This window comes from Thalia democratica, chromosome 4 (assembly GCF_965202585.1).
Source record: "Thalia democratica chromosome 4, ktThaDemo2.hap1.1, whole genome shotgun sequence".
NCBI classification, from domain to species: Eukaryota; Metazoa; Chordata; class Thaliacea; order Salpida; family Salpidae; genus Thalia; species Thalia democratica.
The window spans coordinates 59,097,197-59,120,536 of NC_139168.1; the positions used below are offsets into that span (position 1 = coordinate 59,097,197).

Genomic DNA, 23,340 nt, shown 5'->3' on the forward strand with positions numbered 1-23,340 from the left:
GTTTTAATAATGTTCTCTTTATTTTTAATAATTTTTAAAAGGTAGAAGTTTAGAATTTAAAGTAAAAAATCAATTATAAATTCAACATATGATATTAGAACAGTAAACTTCTTAAAACTGAAAACAATTAGCATTATTGTGTAAATATAAGAACTTCTGCCAAAAAAATTTAGCAATACTAACTTGTACGAGTAGTGGAGCAATATAATTTATTATAGTGGTCTTATGTATAAGGGGCAGTTTCTTTACATACGAGTAGCAACAAGTAAAACATCTCAGCAACCAGCTTCTTCTATCAACATCTACGTTACCTTTACATCATAAAACTAATTTGAAATAAAGTTTTTTGTTTCCAAACTTATTTCTAAAAACTTTGGTCGCACGATTAAAAGAAATAAATATTTATGTTTTTATTTGTTAAAGTGTAAGTGTACAATATTTTTTTTTAACTTTACCAACTCATAGTTAATAGACTCTCATTTTCTTCGATAAAACAGCTAAGAAAATCACGAAGAAGTTGCAAGTTTAATGATTTTAGAATCTGTAAGAGAATAAAATTCATTTTACTAATAACTAAATAATAATTTTTAAATATACATAAAATATTACTTAAATATTACTCTACTAATAATGACAAACAGTTGACATACTTTTAAAATTAAATTTCAGACTAATTATAATAAAATGTTAATTAAGATAACTTTTATAAAATTTTAAACATTAAACTTAAGAAGATTCATAAAGTTCAAAAAATAATAAAAATATCTAAAGGAAATTTAATAATTTTAAGCTTGACCATTTATATTCAACTTGACTTTTAACAAAGTAGTAGTTTTATTACAAAAAGAAACCGTTAGTAAAGTTTGTTTGAACTTTTCCACCAATAAATTCATGACATCGCTTTTACATTGAGATGTAATTAAAAAACTTGGGTGGTCTTCATTTATGGAAGTTGTATAAGTGTCGACAGAAAAACTTGGACAATGTTTCTATTAAAAGATAAATATATATATTTGTGTTTTTAATTTTTTTTTTAAGTTTTGGTCATTAGTGCTTGACAAATTGAATTGTTTTGTATAACAAATTATCAAACTATAACTGTATATAGACAAAACATATATTTATTTATTTGATGATATAAAAAATAGGTTTATACGACCGTTTCGTATATGAGATATATAACCTCATATACTCATTAGTAAAACTGAAGTCTATTAACAATGTTTAACACAAATTTATAATTTGAAAATTTTATAATCATTATGACGTAGTAATAATGAAGGTTTTTGTACAGTAAGTTAAGTTTGAAAAAATACTCTGAGCTTGTTAGTTTAAGAATTTATGCATTTTGAAAAGTTTGGAAAGGTCGTATCAAAAAACTTTTAAACTGTATTAGAAAAATATTTTAAAGTATTCGGGTTCGCGGCTTAGTTTTACTTTGATTTAATATTTAGTTAGTTTTGATTACAATTAAAAAAAATTTCTGGTAATGAATGCATATAATCTGTCTTTCGCTTTTCTTGTTTAGTGTTATGTTCTTGCCTGATTTATCTATTTCTATTTTTTCTAGGATACAAAGTTGGCAGCCAAATTTAGTATTGAATTTTGACTTTGTCCTGTTTAGTAGTTTAATTTTGTAGTCTGTATTGTTAACTTTTAAATTCTAAATGTAGTTTTCCAGTATCTTTTAATTTCCAAATGTAGTTTGCCAGTTCAAAGATATAGGAATCACAAATCTTCATTCAACAACATTAACAAAAGACATACAACTGGCAAACTACATTTGGAATTTAAAAGATAACAATACAAACAACAAAATTAAATGGGAAATACTAAACAGGACAAAATCAAAATTATATACTAAATTTGGCTACCATTTTGTATCCTAGAAAAATAGAAATTGATAAATCAGACAAGAACATAACACTAAACAAGAAAAGCGAAAGACAGAATATATGCATTCATTACCAAAAATATTTTTTAGTGAAATCAAAACTAACTAAATATCAAATAAAAGTAAAATTAAGCCGCGAACACGAAAAGTTTAAAACATTCTTCTCATACAGTTTAAAACGTTTTTTTAATACAACCTTTCCAAACTTTTTAAAAAGCATAAATTCTTAAACTAATGAGATCAGCGTATGTTTTCAAACTTAACTTACTGTACAAAAATCCTCATTATTACTACGTCATAATGATTATAAAATTTTCAAATTATAAATTTGTGTTAAACATTGTTAATAAACTTTAGTTTTACTGATGAGTATATGAAGTTATATATCTCATATACGAAACGGTCGTATAAACCTATTATTTTTTATATCATCAAATAAATAAATATATGTTTTGTATATATACAGTTATAGTTTGATAATTTGTTATACAAAACATTTGTGAAATTTGTCTCTTAAAAAGGCTTAACTTAAATTTTTGAACAACTTCTTGTCTAACTAGGTTACAACTAAAGCATCTTTTTTTTTATAATGAAGTCTTAATACGAAAATTGTTAACTAGAAGTAGGAAAAACTAAGCAACTAAGATCTTAATTGAAAAGTATTAACATTTGCTTTTTTAAGTAACAAATATTCTAAAACAGAAGAACAGTAGTTTTATAATTATTTCGCAAAAACATCTGAATTAAAGCAATTAGTAGTTTTTGTAATGAATTACTTTTACAGTTTGTTCGATAGATGAAGTACATACGTTATCTTCAAATTTACTCGAAATAGTTTTCTTACTGAGATACAACGACATTCTAAAAAATAAAATATGTTTTAAGTTGTATAAACAACCAGAATATTATGTTTAATTCTACTCAAATAGGCAAAAGGTCATTTTTATCTTAGTTTTTAGTATAGGTGTAAACAATTCTTATTCTTTAAATTTAAAAAGTCATTAAGAATAAAAAACTTTAGAAAACATTTCCAAGCGGGTGGGTAAACTGTAGCAACATCGATAACTCCATTCACGATATTTTCAATACAAAATGCACAAGTGAGTACAAAGTTATCTTCTTGTGTGTCTTAAAAAAAAATTAAAAAGTTATTTCGATTAGTAAATTTAACTTTTTATTAGGACCATCCAAGTATTGAATATAAAGTAAAAAAAAGTCTAAAAACATTTTTTTTCACATTTATACTCAAACCACAAGCAATAAAATTCTTATTATTACTAATCAAAGCTGATTGAAAAAGAACAGTAAAAACTTTATTTAATTTTTTGCTTATAAAAACTAAAACCATCAATATATAATTTTAATAACGATAAAACTCTTATTAAAAAGTAAGGAAACTTATTTAAACTATAAAAGCATACTTAATGCCTTTTCACCCACGCTCTTATAAACAAACTTTGCTTTTTAAAAGTTCAGTTTTTAATGTAATTAAATAAAAATAAACACTTTTGAAAAAATTAAACTGTAAACTTACTTATATTTTCAAACAACGAATTTGAAATTATGTTATACCCTTGTAGGGACTTATCCAAAAAACCTAAAATGATGTTTTTATTTTAACTTTTATGCTCTCATTTTAATTAGCAAATAAGTATTTAATACCTAGTTGCTGAGATACTTTTGTAGCCATCAACAAACTCAAAAGATTTATTTCAAAACCTTTTTGATCTTTAAAATTAAACTGGTAATTGTTATTCCAAAATTCAATTGAGCTATTCCACAATATTTGAAAAATTTTCATAGCAAGACCTTTAGCTGTATAACAAACTAAGATTTACTGACTGAACTAATTTGAATGAGTTTTATACAACAAACAAAACAAACCTGCTACAACGGATGGAGACATAATTTTTTGCAGTTTAAATATATCATTTGTGTTTTCACAGACCGGACAAACATCTGTTTTTTTTTTAATACAGTGAGCCTAATAAATTGAAAAATATACAAGGAATAAAAACCATCAAACAAAAGTAAAAATTAATTTAGTTTCGAAAAGCAATGGCCAACAACTAAATCACATAAATCAAATAAATACTTTGTGAGACTACTAGAATTATTTTAACTTACATAAAAAAATTTTTAAAGATATTTGACTAAATATTTTTCATAAGTGCTAGTTTATGAACTTTCATAAAGCTTGAATGCTAATTTAATGTAGTTTAAAAAAAAGTAAATCACTAAAATAATAAAAATACACTTTTTTCAAACCATGTTTAGAATTAAAATATAAAAAAAAAGTTCTATAGATCATAACTATAATATAAAAATAGAAAATAATCAACTGTGGTGAACTGTATCTCCGCAAAACAAGATAATTTATATTAAATATTTAATAGTATATAAAGTTTTAGAATTTGATTAATATTCAAAAATTGAAATGTTATAGAACGTGACTTCCTTATAAACATTTGTTGCAACTAAACTAAGAAGTTATTATTTTAAAGGATTTTATTGGAGTAAATCAATTTATTTTTTAAATAAAACAAAGTTACATTTAAACCGTCTAACTTTTAAAACAGCTTACAACAGGTAAAATTTAAAATAAGAGTATTGCGATTAAAAATGTGTTCATTACATTTGTGATAAACATCAATAAAAAACTCATATGTGGTACATTTTATTGTTTGCATAGATTCAGCTTTCTATAATTTCTTTACAACAAACCTTGAAGAATTTGTAGAATTATCGGGTTCGCTGTAACTTTATTTTGTTGGAATACATCACAACTGGTAACAAGTGTGTAGGTATTTTCAAGCCAGCACTCGTTTATATATACTCCTTTTCTAGCAAGTAAATCCAACCATTCTTTCTAACAAAAAAATTAAGAATCAAAGTAGCAATAAAAAACTAATATTTTTACTAAATACTTTGCGCAAATTTTAACTTGATCATTGTGAAAAGCTTTTCAGTACAATCACAATTTCAATGAAATAACAGTTTGTTTAGAGTAAAATTTATATGTACTGTATACTCTGTCATTTTAAAAAGTTTATAACTATTTCAGTTTTTTTCAAACCTTTGTATATGGTAAGGAGCTCTGTCGCAAGTTATAGTAGTATCCACTGGTTTTTAGTTTGATGGTGAAGAACATTACTTGATAAAACAGCAAATACAACATCTCCGTATGAAACGTGATCACACTGTCATCTCCCACAACCAGTTGGAATTCTTTAAACTTAAACTTTTAAAAAGTGTACACCAAGTAAAATACTTTTCTTATCAAAAAGTTAATTTACATTACTATTTAATTTATGTTATGTAAAAAAAAATTAACACTTGAATAGTCAATCTTTAGTTTTTAGAATAATTTTTGTTAAATTTAAAATTTAGATTTTTTTATTTTAGAATCAAGATCGTTTTTCAACCTTGTGGATAAAATAACAGCTAAAATAGTCAAATTACTCTATAAGAATTAAATCATTTACGTCAAATAAATTTAAACTACACAACACTAAAATATTTTTTATTACAAAACAACGAATATGATAACTACCAATGGCTAATTCGCTAGCTGCGGCTTGTAATGACATATCAATTTGATCTATTGTGTTCACATCTAACAATTTCTGCGTAATTTGCTTTAATTTATTGAAGTGTTTTTCTGACATCGATTTTATTTCGTGTAAGCCTAGACTTTCTGTTTTAATTTCACATTTTTAAGCATAATAAAATTAAAGTTATTTAAACTTACGGGGTATCCCTGTACTAATTTAATAAAAGCGTTCCACAGTACTTTAGGTTGGTTATAAATGTAACACACACATAAGCCGAAAAATTTTATAAGTTTAATACTTTAAAAAAGCAATGTTTTTTAAACTTGCAAACTTGTTTTGTCAATGACTAATATTTAGAAAATTAAAACCTATATAAACTCATAACGAACTTGAAGCTTTATTTTCATGCTCAGCAACTATTTGGTCAATTTTTTCAGTTGTCATTTCTTCGTTTTTAACAACTCTCTAAAATTAAACTAATTTAATACAAAAATTTTGTAGTATCTACTTCACTTTTAAGAAATTTACTTTAGAATAATTATTTCTAATCTAGATGATTTTAGCTATACAAAATTATTAAAAAAACTCAATATACATTTTTACCACAACAAATATTTTTCATAGAACAACTAATAAATTATTCATGGCTATGTAGAAATTTGGTTTTTGAAATCATATATGTGCATACCTTCTAAATTGTTGCAAAATTTCAATAGTTTATAAAACTTCAACTTACATACATACAAAACTAACTGCAAAAAATCCTAGTAAAGCTTTTAAGAACTTATTTCTTCAGTATAGTACAAATTGCATATAATTAGCAATTGAAATAAAGTTTTTTTTATAAATGTTTTAAAAAAAATTAATAAAACCATATTTCATAAAAAAAGCAATATAGATTTTATGCTTAAGTACTACCTATTCTTATAAGATTTACAAAACGAAAATAACTTATGCAGTTAGCTCATCAAGTACATGTCTTATTATCCAAAAATAAAATATCACTAATTACCTGTAAATTATAAGTTTCTCGCTGATTTGATGACTTTTTCTTTTGGGTATTTGTTAAACATGTTGAAGTACCGGCAACATAGTCCAAAATTTCAGAAAGTTTCATTGGTAAGACTGAAATTTATACGCCTTTGAGGTTTCATAACTCAATGAATGTTTTTAGATACATTTTGGTTTTATAGTTTGATTAATAATTATTTAAAAGATAATTTACTACTAGAAATTAGTGTTTTTTCAAAAAAACAGTTTTCTATAGTAATCACCAGTAAATTAAAATACTGAAATAATTTTTTTTAAAGCATTGGTTTTTTTTTTATCATTTTAAACAAATGTAAAAATTTTAAGCTAATTAAATAAGATAAGTACTTGTTGTCGTGTTGAGTGGTGTTTCGTCGTCACAATCTTCGATAGCTGAGAAATAAGAAGGGGAAGAAATTGAAAAAAGATCGTCGCATGAAAGCCACATATCTTCACAGGAATCTGTTGCCTATAACGTATGTAACAAATTTTCAAAAATTTATTTATTATTTTAATATAATATATTCTCTGGTTATTATTATAGATATTGTTATAGATTGCATAAATAAAGATCAATTTTTTGTATACTTCATTTTTTTAAACATAAAATGCAAGCTTATTTTTCGTGTTACTATAAATTAAAGATTTGACTGACCTAAAATAGCCAAATTAAAGATGAGTTACACAAACTAACATCACTAGTAGATTTTTCGCTTGAATTAGAACCAATACTTTGATCGGTCAAAAGTTTTTCTTTATAGTTAGACTCATAGTTTGATATCTAGAGGATAATAATTTAAACTTATAAAAAATTCTAAATATATTTTTTTAATCCAAAAAAAAACCTTACGGTCCTACTAAGTTTTACAATTTAGTTTAACGAGGATAGCGTTTATAAAAGTCTATGTGAAAATATTTGAACTGTTCAAATCTACTTACATAGTTTACTTTTAGAGAGGAACTTTTTTTAAAGTAGAATATGCATTGTCTAAAGTTAACTAATTAATAACTTGATCATTACGAAGCATTTCATAACTTATCAAATTGTACAAAACAAGGTACATGGAACTGATACAAGCAAGTGCTGAACGTCTTTGTTCCAGTTTTTTCTCTTCAGTGCAAGAAATACACAGCACGTTTACTAATCTGTGTTTTTTTAACTTTCTTGTTAAAATCTAATAGTTTTTAAGGAAACTTTTCAATAAACAAACAAAGTTTTAAAAAAATATAACATTAGTTACTTGTTAAATTGATTTAAATAAGCATTTGTATTAGAAAGATCAGTTCAGTTGCTCGAATGTAAAAAAATCAGTCAACTTTGTATTAACTTAACTAGTTTTTATATTCAACCTTACATTAAATAAGTACTGTAAAGGTACGACTTGAAACCTATTAACTTAAAAAAATTACAAATTTAAATTTTTTGTTAAAAATAAAATGGCTAATAAAAGTAGTTATAATATTATTTAAATCATAGGCACAGCTAAAAAAATTATGAAAATAAAGATATAGTATAGATACAAAATAACCAAAATTGTAAAAGACCATATTGTTAACAGTTTTAGTTGAAAACGTTTTTATTTGCATAGTCTTTATATACTATGTTAGTAAAGTTATATAAACTAACAGTTGGTACAAAATAATTTGATTAGTTTTTTGTTTATATGAAGCACTTTTAAATGGACCAGCAATATCATACAGTTTCTCTGGGTTCGACCAAATCTGTAGCAAGTAATAACATCTATAAACCTTAAATATCAAAAGCTTTTGGTATTGTTGAGTTTTAAGTATTGTTTAACTTTAAAATAATTTAAATTCTGTTTCTTTCTTATACAGTTATTTTTACTTGGTGTAAAATTTTGTAAAAATAATAACGTTTTTGTGATAAGTTTGTCTGGGTTACACAAAAGTAACATAACGGTTTTAAAAGACATTCAACTCGCCTGTTGCAATACTTTGAAGTTGACATGAAACCTGTTTCGCGACAGTGGCGACAAAAGAAGAGCGAAATAAACGCACAGTTTTTTTCGAAGTTCAAATGTGCAAGCGCCAAAACGACAAACTTCCACCGCTATTTGCATCAATTTGTGGTGAAGAAAGGTCAGCTCGTGTACAAACCTTTCTGCTTAATAAGTATGTAAGTCTAAAAACCAACCATTTTGAAACATTGAACTTTTTTTATTGTCTAAGCAACAATGAATAGAATAAAATAGCTTTGTTTTTATTAAAATAGTAGTTGCGTTTGGTTGGCAAATTAATGATTTAGCATATTGTTCAACTTACACCAAAGAAAAATATAAAAGAGTTATCTGGTAGAACAGTGAAAAAAAAACTGCTAGTGGTCATAATACTTATTTACAAATGAGAAATATTAAAATTTGCGCATGCAGAAAAATTTGTTTAAGTCATTAAATATTGAAACTTAACTTGTGTGGGATTAAAAAACAATTAAGTTATTTAAGCTAAAAAAGTTTAATAAAAACAATTTGCACTGTACTTTTTTTTATTGAACTTACATATTTTTCTATGTTTTAAACGAGTTAACACACTTTTACGGAGTTATGTAAAAAAGTTAAAATAACTAAAGAAAAGAATAGAAGATAAAGTAGGTGAATATATTATGTTAGTTCAATAAATAAAGAACTCTGTAAAAACTTGTTTTTATTATTTATTTCAGCAAACTTGCTCTGCTAGGATCTTTATTAACAAACGATTAGCTTGATATTTTAAATATTCTAAATTATTTATTGAAATCTCTTATTGTTATAAACATTATTTCAGGCATTTTGTACTTTGTAAATTTTATAGATTTTTTAAGTTTAATGTATATTGTATTGTTTTAAAACTAGTATGGGTTTTTTAAATCCTAAATACCTTTAAGCACAAAACTAGTAATCTTTTTTTTTTTGATTATAAAAAACTTTTAAAACTTTTATAGATATACTTACATGACTATCTCTATTTTTTTTTTGTTTATAAGATGATGTAACAAATTAATCAAAGTAATAAAACAATTTTAATTTTACATATGATTGAATGGTATAATAAGTATTGATTATAGGTATGCTAGGCAAATACAATCAATATATATCTCATGTTCAAAAGATATATATATATATATATATATAAGATGTAACGTTATAAGGCGTTAAATCCTGGAGATCCTGATAAGCTAAGCTTATCGGAATGTATGTCACAGATGTTCTTGTGCTAAAACTTTATTTCAACTAACGGCGTTTCACTGCTCTCAAATAAATTTAAGGACAGATCTACGGAGTCTCAAAAAGCTTTTATTCTTAGAGCTTTTTGAGACTCCGTAGATCTGTCCTTAAATTTATTTGAGAGCAGTGAAACGCCGTTAGTTGAAATAAAGTTTTAGCACAAGAACATCTGTGATATATATATATATATATATATATATATATATATATATATTGTTGAAGTTTAATAAAGTTACCTTGTATAAATAAAAATATGATTTTGTTTATGTTTTAAAATTTTTAAATAAGTCAGTACTGAAAATTATAAAAAAAAGATTTTATTCTGTGAAATATCTATAATCTATTTTTAAAATACTCAACTTATTTTACTTGATTTATCTTTTTGCTTTCTTAAGTTTATCAGCGTATTAAATTCTAAAAACAATCAACGAACCATCAACGTTTTTTATTTTGTTTTTCATTCTGGATTTCTTTTTTATTATTTTTTGATGAACTAAGCAGTTACAGAAATTAATTAGACAAGGAAGTAAGTCGACTCTAAATTATTTTAATAAATTGTTAAAAAACAAATTAGTTTGAAATGACAAAAACTTAAACCAATACTGATTTTTTAAAATACTTACTTATCAAAACTATGAAAAACTCAATAAAAATCTTACATTTATATAAAATAACTATTTTTCATAAAATAAAAAACATTTGGACTCTTTTACATTTACTTATTGAGTTATTATGACTTTACTTTAATAAACATTTACAAAAAGTTTACATTCGATAAACCATCGATTTTTAACTAATAAACAAACTATAAGTATTAAGACGTATACCAAGCATTAATTATTAATGAAATTTCGTTTCATTTATTTAAAGAAACAAAAACAAAGCAGCAACCTTACATAGTCTGGCAGCAACTTGTGTTGGCTCGCTTGCACTGGTTGAAACCTGGTCATGATAGAGCGAATACACTCAAGTGTAATTGCACATTGAGATACAGTTTGACCTTGGACTTTTAATTCTTGAGACAGAAAGTTTGACAGACCAATAGAACTACACAAACTAGCTGCAATTATACCAGTGTATAAAAACCAGTTAATTCAAAAAGAGTTTTTCAAATACTTTATCTACTTTTGACTTGATATATGTAGTAACTAAATAAAAACAAATTGTGCAGTAATCTTCCTTTATTCTACCAACATATGTTTCTGTGTGTCAACGAATCAACACACTTCAACTGGGTTGTTAATAGGAAAGATAACTCATTTGTAGTAACATTCACTGTTATTAAATGCTAGCTTTCTGTATTCTATAATTGAGTTATATTAAGTTTGAGTAGTACAAAATACAGTTTAATTTTTTATTTCATTTTAATATATACTTGTAAAAGTTTCTTTTCTAAAATATATAGAAGCATAAGTTTTAAAATAAAAAAGTTTGATAAGTACTAGACTGTACCACACGACCATCAACAGCAGTTTTGTTTGGCCACATAGTATACTAGTTGTCGATGGTAGAAAACATCTCAGCTTTGCTGACAATAGCCAAAAGTGTTACTACTTATAAATTTTACGCAATCGTTCTATATTAAAAGAAAAGAAACTTTTTTATTAAACTTTAAACTATTAAAATATTTATTTTGTAAACATTTATGATGCTTTTTAAAGCATTTTAACTAAAAAATTTAGAATAACATAGATTTTGCTCAGATAAAGTATAAAAGCAGTTAAAACAAACTTCAAACTTTTAAATCATTAGCAGTTTTCAGATTGATTATAAAAGTTTTGCAGTGATTTTTAAAACTAACTATCCATTAAAAAATATCATTTTATTTATATACTTAAATAATCTTTAAAAAATACACATCTATTCAGAATGCACAACTTATAATGTTGGAGCACATTGTTCTGTGCTTTAACTGTTTCATTGCTATTCTAATTTACACTAAATAAATGACTCGATAGCCGAAAGGTTTTTTGTACACCAGGTCCTTTGACCAAACCTTTTGAGCGTATTTTTTGTCGTTTAATAAACAATATACTATTTCACAATGTTTTTTTTTAATTAATATACAAAGTTGCCAAAGGTTTTTAAGAAATTTCTTCCCAGTTTTCAAAATTACAATTTTTTAGGTCTATTTTTAGTATTTTATTATTAAGATAAAAATATGTCTTAAATAGTATGACAACACTGAAAAGATACTGTAAACTACTTTATATTTTGCTTAGATAAAGTATAAAAGTAGTCAAAACAACTTAAAACTTTTAAATTATTAGCAGTTTTCAGATTGATTATAAAAGTTTTAGCATTGAAATCTTTGTTCAAACATCTTTTTTTTAGTTCGAAAACTCCAGAATTATCAAGGTTTTTTTAGTCTACATTATCAAATTGTGAAAAAATTGTCACAGATTTTTCAGGATTCCAAGATTTTGGCAACCCTGAATATATGTTAAAAGTCAAAACAGTTGTAATGTAAAAATAAGAAATTTAAAATCATAGAAAATTAAACGCAAAAAACCTTTGCCAAGAGACTTTTGTTTTGTAAACTTTAGAACTTGATTAACAATTGAATTCACTATACAGTATATGTCCGAATTTATCTTTTCATTTTTACAGCTCTTTGTGCATATCTTAAAATACAAATTAAGCTCTACCTTTATTTAAAAACAAGATGTTCTTAAAATTTTACCAGTTTAAATGTAAGCAACCACCTGTATAGCATTTAAGGTCAGGTTTTTACTAGTCAGAAAACTAAAATTATCACAGCAAAGGTGTAAAATTGTTTTTAGTCCAACAAGCTTGTCTTCTCTTTCATACTGCCATATACTTGATAATGATTCTAAAATCTGTAACAAAAAAAGTTTTAAGTTATTTATAAATCTTGTTTCATATAACTTAACATGAGCTTTTTTAAATCTAACTTTTAATAGACTATTTACAGCATTAAAAAAAACATTGTTTTAGCAGAGATATTTGAATGATATTCTCTTTTAGCTTAATAAACAACTTTACTGTTTATATTAATTAAAATTAAATTAAAAAACCTGCTGCGAAAGCAACATGGACCCATCTTGCTGTAACTCTTCCTCTCCTGAAACTCCATCAAGGGTTGGATTTGTTACTAAATGCTAAAATAAATACAAATTATAAAAAATATGTTTAAAAAAAAACAATGTACAAGATTGTTATTCCACATTTACATCTTTTGGCATTTATTTATCTAATTATTTTACTTATCATTGATAATTCAATAAAATATATTTTTTATTTAATATCTATTTTAAAACAATATTTTAAAATATAAATATAGTTATTAAGTTATAAATAAAACTTTTTTTCCAAAAAAAAGTTCATCAGTCGTAATGTATAAGTAGTAAATTTGTTTTGATCAATGATAGAAAATTAACAACAAAAACTCTAAGCGCTTAACGTACTTGTATTAGGCAATAAACATTTAAATACTTTTTATAAAATGCTAATGAAGTACAAAAACTTAACAAAACATTAACTATAATACAGAAAAATTAACTATAAATACTTTATGCTACTTAAAAGTGGCTTAGAATATATTCAACTTAAGAAGCAAACTTTGTTTTTTAGTAAGTGACTAGCCTGTTACTTTTTAAAAATCTTCCAAATGTAAAATATAGTCTATTTATACACAGTATTTTTATTAATGTACATTAGTTAAAATTCAAAGTATTTCAATTTCAAAATAAAATTTGCTAACATCCAATTTAAAAAAAGTTAAGTGTTTTTTTAATTATCTAGCTTACTTGATACAACAGTTTAAAAAAAAAAGAAACTGCTTAGAACATATTAAATATATGCTAAAAGTAAATAGTTTTTATATTTTTTATTTCTCATTTTAATTAACTTCAAAAAATTTTTTAAGAAATTTATGTCCAAGATTCTGAACCAATTTTTTTTTATAGATAATATTTAAACTTTAAAGTGAGTAACAAAAATCTGATTAAAATACTTTTATAGTGTTTATTTAAACTTTCAGACTTTTTTATAAAACTGTTAAAAATTAAATTGTTTTAATAGCTTGGGGTTAAGATAAATCTAATCTAATATTAATACACGAAACAAGTGAACCCTATGGGCACTAAGACAGTATAAATAAAAAAATATCTAATCCAAGTAACAAAATATTTACAAACATGGTTTAATATTTTACAATAAAATGTTTAACTTTTTTTAAAGTTATTATAAGAAAACTTACTTGAAAGCCTTCTAAAGCTAATTTTTTGAGCACATCATCTTTAGAATCTAGCATCTCATCAAGAACATTTCTACATTTTTCTCTGTAATTTTGTAATGGTTCTAGTTATAAAGTAGTTAGGCTAGAAGTTTTAAGTTTCAAATATAATCAAAATAAAATGTTAAGTAAATATTTATAATAAAGTTGGACAATTTCTGCTTTTTTGTAAATAGCTTTTTTCTTTCATTTTAATTTTTCCAAAATAAAAACAGATATATAAAAGCTTACCTTATTTGCCAGCCTTTAAAAGCATAAGAAACTTTTTGAGTTCTTACTGTATCCAAAGCTAAACTTAAATCTTCTTTCAATTTGTTTAGTTTTTTGTCTTGTGATCGGTACAAAGCAGCACATAAAACTTTTTCCATGTTTTAGAAAAACAAAGATTGTTCTCAGATACTTTCAACAGAAAACATGTTTAACTTTTTATTAGTTTTAATATACATTAAAAATACTCTGGAAATTACAAAATTGAAAGATTTCTTTTAAGACTCTAAGTGAATAGAAACAACCAAAACATGTCTTAAATGTTTTTAATATAAAATTGGTTAAATAGCTATTGTAAACACATATACTAAATAATTTCAAAGGATGAGTTTATTCGAAAAAGCATATAATTCAATAAATTTATTTATCATTAAACGTATATACGTACTTTAAAAAGTAGTCAATATCTCAAACAGGTAACAAAACTACCTAATAATACTTTAAATAATCAAATTCAGTTTAAATACTGAGTATTCAACATAAAATCATAAAAATTTTAACAATTATCAAACATTTGTATTCCTTTTTTTAATTTTAGTACTTATATAACAACTATTGTAAGCACTAAACTAACCGCTTATGAAAACTGTAACTGAGTTTTAAACTTTACTATGCTATTTATAATTATAGCATAATTAATTGAAAAACACACTAATGTAAAATTCATAATCATAAACTATAAATTTGTTTAAGCCTGAAACACATTCTATAGACTTAGATAAAAATGATTATATCATATTCTGTCTCCCATTAAAACATAAACAAAATCTAGCAGTACTTCTCTAAGTAGAAGTTTAAAATCACTAAAACAGCAAAATACAATTAACTACTTATGTATATTATTTATAAAATTAATCTTGATCAAATAGTATACAAAAAAATACTTACAGAAAAAAAACTGACTAGTTTATTATGATATGCCTTATTAATCATAATATGCCATTATTAATAACAAAAAATAACATTTGTTAATTTTTTTCATGAAATTTCTTAAATTAAATTCATAAAAATTTGTCAATAAGTTCTTAAACTTAAAATTCTATAAAACTCTGAACTTAAGACTCTTGAACTATATAAAAATCTTTATAGAAAACAAATAACTATTTAAATAACTTGTGATACTTGTTGTAAAACTTTATTAATTTAACAAAGTATATGTAATTTTTGAAACCAAAAAAAATATTTTAGATTGAAAATAGTTTTTGAAGTACTATTTTAAAATTTTTATTTTATGATAATTTGCTACATATTTAACTTATTTTTTTTCTTTTTATTATTATTTATAATTGAAGTTATCATTGTAGTTTTTTTTTGTATTTTTAATATCATTTTCCTTCAAGTTACTTAACACTTACACAATACAAGGAAAAAATTCAAACATTAAAAAGAAATTCACAACAGAATATTAAACAAAAATTATTCACTTATTTTATCATTGAAAAAAGTGAAGTAAAACCTTTTTTAAAAGTAAGCTCAATACAAAACTATAAATGTTCCATAACTTTTAAGTTTTTATAAAACTCTCAAAAATAAATTCAGTTAACATTTATTTTCTTTTAATTAAACAGTTCAATTTTTCATAATTTGTGTTACATAAATAACTTAATTTTAAAAATTTCTTAATTTTTTCAATACCCTAGAAAATATTACATAAAAAGCTTAAAACTTTTTTATAGTTTTAATATCATAAAAATGTAAACATACATAATCTGACTAAGAATTTGTTGTAACTTTGAAAATATTTTAGTTATACAATTTACTAACATTATACACTACAAAGGTTTAATTATGAATAATAAAGTTTCTTTGTCTCATCCTTTTTTTTTCCAAAATATCTCATTATTTTTTTATGCAACTTATCTGAAAAATGTGAAGGTAAATCTATAAAGTAAACTATAATAAATTGGGTTAAGTAGTGGTTTTAGTCAAGCATACAATACTTGTAGTAAAGCATGTTGTGTAAAAACTTATTCATAAATTTTGTAAAGTTGTTTATGGTCTATTAGTTACTTAAGTAAGGTTAGTCCCTTACATATAACTTCTAAACTTGTATCAAACTTTATCTCAGACAACCTGTACAGCTTATTAGCGAAAAAAAAAACGCTTAAAATATTTGGTCCAACGACCTGTAGCACAAAGAACCTTACAGTTACCGAGTCGCACACCACGGATATCTTTTAAGGTCTTGTTTAGCACTTTATATACTAATTATAACAAAAATACTTTAAAGGTTTAGATGTCAGAAAACAAATAGAAGTCTAGATTCTAGAAATGAGAAAATATAAGCCATATAAATATATTTTGGTTCATTGAAAAAATTTGCAAAATATTTTCTATCAAAGAGCTAGTCAGTGCAGTGCATTAAATACTAATTCTAAAAAAAGTATTTAAAAGTCAATAACATGTAAAAGAGCAGTTAGTTAAATTATAAATCAAAAACTGTACAATACAATTTAACAGTTTGCTTTGGTCTGTCATGTCTAGTTATGTTTTTTCTTCATATTTTACTAAACATCTCTGTTGAAAATTTACTTCCCATGGCTTGTACATACTTTTTCGGGAAAAAAAACTATTTAAGGAGCTATTTGAGTGCAACTTGGCTTGATGAATAAAATTTTAAGAAAGTAAAATATATTTGTTCCTATTATCTGAAGTAGAGACTTCTAATTGTTACAGAATAGTTATATATTATTATAGAGAAAAATTATTACAAAATGTATCAATGCAACTGAATTTTTATAGAAACTTAAAGTACGAAGTATATTGTTTTAAATATTGAAATACTTTTTGTGCAAATTTACTTTAATACGTAATTTATAGTTATTATTATTATTTTGAAGTTTTGTAGATATATAGTATATACTACTGTAATTTATTTAAGGATAAAAAAAAGCTGAAAATATTTGGTCCTATGACCTAACGTACGAAAAATATTTTGGTTATCGAGTCATTTATTTGTTGTTAAATTTTTCAATACATTTAAGTTTTGTATACATAAACAAAAGTTTATGAGACTTAACTAAACTTTTTAAATGTTCTTAAACTTAACTTCACACCCTAAATCTTGAAAATATATTTTTAGAGTATAAAATAAAGACTAGATAAGAAAAGTTGTGTTAGATTGCATTTATATGCAAAAAGGTTTGTTTCTTTTAAATGTTTTTACTCCGTATACAATTAAATATGTTTCCAAAAATTTTAAAAAGTCTTATTTGTTTATATTTTAAAGTGAATTTTTTAATTATCTTTTTTATTTATAGCCATAAAAATATTCAAACATGTTATCTGAGTTTAAAGATTGGGTACAAAAGGTTTTGTAAAAAATAAAACGTCAAGGTATAACAAAGAAATTTTTAACCCCGTAAACCAAAAAAAAAAATTAAACGTTTTATAAAAATTTATTCTTTAAGCATTTTTATTTTTTGATTTCTATAACTAATTTAAATCCTTATGACTCTGAAAAGTCTTTCTAGCCCACAGTGGGCCCAAATCACGTTTAACGGGAAATAGGTATGAAAATGGTTTATTTTTAAAATATAAAAGTTATCGGACTCTAAGTAGTAGATCATATAAAAAAAAAATTTTATTTTATGTATGAAAGTATAAAAAAAAAACATTTGTTTAAATAAACAAAATACTGCGAATTAAACTCATATTTTAATTAATTCTGTTTTCGTAACAGATTGTATATGTTTAGTATAGCCTAAGTATTAAGCTTAACAACAAAAAAATCTTTTTACTAAAACTATCGAATCAAAACTCAGTAAATAGATTCTATAGGGTATATTCGAAAAATACGTTGGCTATTCTTTCTAGAATGATTCTATCTTAATAAAAACCGCGTGCCTGGAAATTTTTTTGTTAGGTTTTGTTTGATCTACAAAATCTAAGGTTTTTAAAAATATATACATATATTTTTGAAGCGCGCGAATTACAAAGTTTATCTTTTATGGTGCTTTTATCGTATATATTGGTTTTGTTTAATATTTTATTCGGCCAATTATAAAAACACTTTAAAATACGATAAAACCACTTTACCAGAAAAAAAATTATAAAAAAGAAAAAGAGACCAAATATTTTTCAACCCACCATTTAGTCTAAATGTAAGTTCCAAAATAGGCAAAAAATTCTTAAATCTGATTACCACATCATTTGACGAAAACCACCCATTCCATAAAATATTCAACCAAAACACAATTAAAATATCTTAAAGTTGTACAAATAATTTCAGAAGTTAAATAATAGCTCACAACAATAAAATATTAAACAAAAATAATATAGACGATAAAAGCACCATAAAAGATAAACTTTGTAATTGCCATAAATAACCTTGCCCTTCAAATAACGAATGCCTAGTGTCAAATATAATATATAAAGCAACAGTAACATCAAATAAAACAACAAAGCAGTATATTGGATCCACAGGAAATGCTTTTAAACAAAGATACTGAAACCACAAATCATCATTCAACAGTATTAACAAAGGACACACAACAGAACTAGCGAACTACATATGGAATTTAAAAGATAACAATACAGACTACAAAATTAAATGGGAAATATTAAACAGGACAAAATTAAAACTCAATACTAAATTCGGCTGCAAACTTTGTAACTTAGAAAAAATAGAAATCAAAAAATTAGACAAGAACGTACCACTAAACAAGAAAAGCGAAAGACAAAACATATGTATCCATTATCTAAAATACTTTTTTAACAAAATTAGAACCAACTAAATATTAAAACAAAATAAAATTTAAGCGGCAAACGCGAGTATTTTATAACATTTTTCCAACAGTCAAAAAAAATTTTCTAATAGCTTAAAACATTTTTCTAAAATAACCTTTTCAAACTTTCCTAAAATGCATAAGTTAGCAACTACAGCGTATTATTTTCAAATTCAGCTAACTGTACAATAAACTGTATCATTACTACGTCACAATTATTATAAAAATTTTCAAAATCTAAATTTCAGTTTACTATTATAATAAACTGTAGATTACTGAGGAGTACATGAAACTTTATATTTCATATATGAAACAGCTGTATAAATTATAGTTTTTATATAGTTAAATAAATACAAATATAAATATATGTATATAAAGAAGAAAATTTTCTAAAGACAAAAGATGAATATAAAAAAATTATGAAAAAATGCGGATACGATAATAAACTTAAATTTGAAAAACCTGAGCAACAACCAAAAAATAATGAAAAACATAAAAATAAAAATTAAAAAAAAGAAATGTAATCTGGTATAACCCTCCTTTTAGCAACTCAGTAAAAACTAACATTGGAAAAAAATTTATAAATCTAGTCAAAAAACACTTCAATAAACAAAATCCGCTAACAAAAATTTTCAACAAACATAATATGCGAATATGTTATTCGTGTACGGCAAATTTGGAGAATATCATTAAGGCACACAACCAAAAAAATTTAAATCAAAACTCAGGAATTCGAAGTCAATGTGGCTGCGCTGGTAGTTGTAAATATAATTTGAAAGAGGGCAATTGCCGTTCAGAGAACATCGTTTACAAGGCCACAGTTAACTCTGGCGTTGAGACAAGGTTCTATATCGGCTTGTGCTCGACTCAGTTTAGATTCAGGTATGCCAATCATAAAAAATCTTTTAAATGCGGCATATATGAAAATGACACTGAACTTTCGAAGTATGTTTGTTGCTTAAAGCGCAGTGGCATTGACTTTGAAATATCCTGGGAAGTTATAAAAAGAGCACAGCCCATAGCTGACGTCAATAGCCCAATATGTAGGCTGTGTCTCAAAGAAGCAACAGCTGTTGTATATGCACTGAAAGATAAGAGATGCCTAAATAAAAGAAGCGAGTTTGTATCGTCTTGTAGACATATAAAAAAAAACGCTTCTAAAGTTTAACAAGTTTTAATTTAATCTTAAAATAATCTAAATATCAATTTGTACCTTAATTTTATCTTTATCTCTTTCAATTATCTGTCGTAATATATATTCACTCACTGAAGTTTTATGAATTTTTGCCAGTTTATTGTTGATTTGTAAATTAATTTTTGCATAAGTCGTTTTGTATGATTTTTGATAGTTTCAAAATTACGTCATAATCTATTTATGCGAAAATTTTTTTAACTTTCATTTGTGTTTTTTGTTCTGTGCTTTATTTTAAACTTGTTTTGAAGCTGATGAGTGCATAGGCACGAAACTCGAGTCCTTTGAGTTTAAAATCTTAAAATAAACTTATATATATACATATAATTGTTTATATAATTTATTAAAATGACGATTTTAAAAATGCTGGAACATATGTTTCATAAAGACTAAAAAGATTGTCTCTAATCTTCAGCCAGTTCAAATTTAAAATAAAAAGCACTTTGGTAAACAAAGATGCAAAAGTTTACAAAAAAACGAAAACAATATGACGTAAGAATTGAACATTGTACATTACAAATATTCAGCACAAAAACCGATCTACAATCTAATTAATCAAACAACTAAAATTGACAAAAACAACAGTTAATTGACTATAAAATACTTCAAAACTTGTTGTATTTTAAAAGGAGCTTTTTCATATGTCGACAAGACGATATGAATTCACTCCTTTTATTTAAACAACCTTCCTTTTTTAACGCATACATAACGGCTGTTGATTCTTTTAAGCACAGCCTACAAACAGGGTTAGATGTATATGATACATATATATATGTAGATAGAAGTCTAGTGTTAAATAAGATTTTAAGACTTTTAACGTAATGTGTAGAAAAAAAAAAGGTTGAAATGATACGTTTTAATTAAACTTATCTTATTCTACAAGTTATAAGCAATATTTTTAATAATAACCACCGTTATCACTGTATTTCTTTATACAATACAATTCTCACGTCTTGAGAATTGCATTGATTAAAATTAATTGTTACTAACCATAGTTCAAAACAACAAAGTTTTTTGTTTTATATATATGTATACTTAATCGAAGACACAATAAAACACAGCTTTTTACATATGTTTCTTTTATAAACTTTTCATAAAATCTTTAGAAAACCTTTAGTTCCAATTTTATTTTTGCGAGAACTATTGACCAAAATATTTTTTTAAGTACATATTTATATATAAATTAAAAGCTTTTAAATCAAATTTAGTGCACAAGATATTTTGATAAAGTTTGTCCCATTAAGATTTCCATATTTATTTTATTAGTTTTCCATTAAGATTATTTTATAATTTCCATAGTTGTGTAAGGCGTAATTCTAGCGGTTATAAATACAAGGTGACATAAAAAAACCTCCATCACAAAAGTTGAAAACAGTTTTGAGTGAAAATTAAGTTTATACATACTTTAAATTGAAATATAAACATTCTTTTTAAAAATGTTACAAAGTTTGATATTTGAGATGCCATAACATGACCTAAGGACTACTGAGAAAAAAATATTTGTAGCTGAAGCTTATATTTATCAATTTCGATAAATTTTCCCGCAGGACTCGCTTGCAGCGCCAAAGAGCTTGTTTTCGACTTTCTAGCACTTCTTTTGAGCTCTAGTAAATCAAAAAGAAAACAGCAAGTAGATCAAATATTTAAAACACAGTATTTTATTTTCGTACTTAATTTATTTTTTTAATGTATACAAAACTTTAGCAAAAACTCAAATTTTAGTGATAAACTTTTTTTTGTTGTTTTCAAAAAACAGATCTTGACTATAGACACGTTTTGCTCAGTACTCCGTTATAAACCAAGGTTCATTTCTGTAGACTTTTTATCAGGAGTTAAATCTAAAAAATAAATCTAAAAAATATAAATAAATGGTAAACTATTAGAAATCTTATTAAACGCTTGGTTATAAAACTACTTCTTGTGTCACACTGCACTATAATTTCTTAAGTTTAGATCGTCTAGGTCTAGTCTTAACAAATTAAAGAAAAAATTGAAAGTTTTTAAAATATATAGATTTAATAAAACTTCTTTATAAAGACTCTGCTATGTAAAAAGATTTGAAATGAAATGCAAAAAAGTACTAAAAATAGTTCTTTTCTGCAACTCTGACCTCCAACATTAATAATAATTTTCTTTGCTTTTTAAAGTATTAGTTAGTGAAAAATTAATTAAAAACAGGGGTCTGCAAACTAAAGTTCGCAAAGAAAAAAATAATTGGCCTTCGATTTACTATTAGGCAAAAAACTTATTTTTATAGAATACTAAAAAGCTTTGTAAACTGAAGTATAAAGAAAACTTTATGTTGACATAATTTTTTCTTCATACAAAAACTGTGATGCTTCCTAGCATTTTTACTATTTAATATTAAACTGACCAAAATGTAGTGTTAAAAGGTCTTAAAGTTGTATGAAGTTGAAATTGATTAATTAAACATGTTTTCGACAAACATTCAAAGATAGTTTTTTATAGTATACGGATAATAAAAAGAAACTTTTTATATACATAAGAATATTTAGTTTCTTACAAAGCTATGTATACTAATTAACTAGTAGTTGTAATACTCTTTGAAACATGTATGTAAATTTATGCAGTACCGAAAATAATACATGAAGTTTACAGTGTTAAACTAAAAAGCGCTTTTTGTATACTAACTTTTCGTTTCTTTTTACATGTAATAACCTATATCTCGTAAATTGTTTTAGTTTAAATTTAATTACAAATTAAATCTTTAGTATGTTATTTGTTTAATATTAAACATTTGTTTTCTTTTACTCTTCATGTGTTTTATTTAAAGTGACTGAGTCCAACACAAACTTTGTTGCTGCACAGTTTACAGCAACAAAGATGTTACTAAAGTTTTGAAGATACTTTTTATCGTACGTCCAAAAAAGCATTACTTACATACACAAACTTCATCAAGTTAAATAAAACAATATAACCTCCAATCTCAAAGAGGATTATAAGATTTTTAAGTTTTTCTAAAAGACCAAGAAAATTCTATGAAATTAAAACTTAACTCAAAGTCTTTGCTTTTCAATGCACTTTTTAAGGTATACGGGACGTTGAAAATAAATACTATTTTTTATACATAAATAATTTTAGTTTCTACCTTTGATTGTAATTTTTAGACTTCTTAGAAAAAATATTCATAAAACAATAACTTATAAAGTTAATTATAAAGTAATTAAAAAAGTGAAC

General features: G+C 24.3%; 1 protein-coding gene across 1 annotated transcript in view; it reads right to left on the reverse strand.

The window, feature by feature from the left end:
* Nucleotides 1-14,402, reverse strand: part of LOC145833472 (uncharacterized) — a 29,425-nt gene extending 15,023 nt beyond the window's left edge. Inside the window, exons 1-25 of the mRNA XM_082940648.1 lie at nt 14,188-14,402; nt 13,921-14,002; nt 12,737-12,820; nt 12,404-12,538; nt 12,211-12,322; nt 10,590-10,758; nt 10,132-10,235; nt 8,421-8,599; nt 8,105-8,199; nt 7,488-7,623; nt 7,172-7,258; nt 6,826-6,946; nt 6,461-6,573; nt 5,838-5,913; nt 5,448-5,591; nt 4,971-5,122; nt 4,619-4,763; nt 3,779-3,853; nt 3,557-3,709; nt 3,429-3,491; nt 2,911-3,022; nt 2,671-2,755; nt 852-989; nt 460-541; nt 184-311 (exon numbers count right to left, since the gene is read on the reverse strand). Of these exons, the coding sequence (XP_082796774.1) occupies nt 184-311; nt 460-541; nt 852-989; nt 2,671-2,755; nt 2,911-3,022; nt 3,429-3,491; nt 3,557-3,709; nt 3,779-3,853; nt 4,619-4,763; nt 4,971-5,122; nt 5,448-5,591; nt 5,838-5,913; nt 6,461-6,573; nt 6,826-6,946; nt 7,172-7,258; nt 7,488-7,623; nt 8,105-8,199; nt 8,421-8,599; nt 10,132-10,235; nt 10,590-10,758; nt 12,211-12,322; nt 12,404-12,538; nt 12,737-12,820; nt 13,921-14,002; nt 14,188-14,324 (2,907 nt within the window). The 5' untranslated portion in view covers nt 14,325-14,402. The remainder of the gene's footprint in view (nt 1-183; nt 312-459; nt 542-851; nt 990-2,670; nt 2,756-2,910; nt 3,023-3,428; nt 3,492-3,556; nt 3,710-3,778; nt 3,854-4,618; nt 4,764-4,970; nt 5,123-5,447; nt 5,592-5,837; nt 5,914-6,460; nt 6,574-6,825; nt 6,947-7,171; nt 7,259-7,487; nt 7,624-8,104; nt 8,200-8,420; nt 8,600-10,131; nt 10,236-10,589; nt 10,759-12,210; nt 12,323-12,403; nt 12,539-12,736; nt 12,821-13,920; nt 14,003-14,187) is intronic.
* Between the last annotated feature and the right edge of the window lie 8,938 nt (nt 14,403-23,340).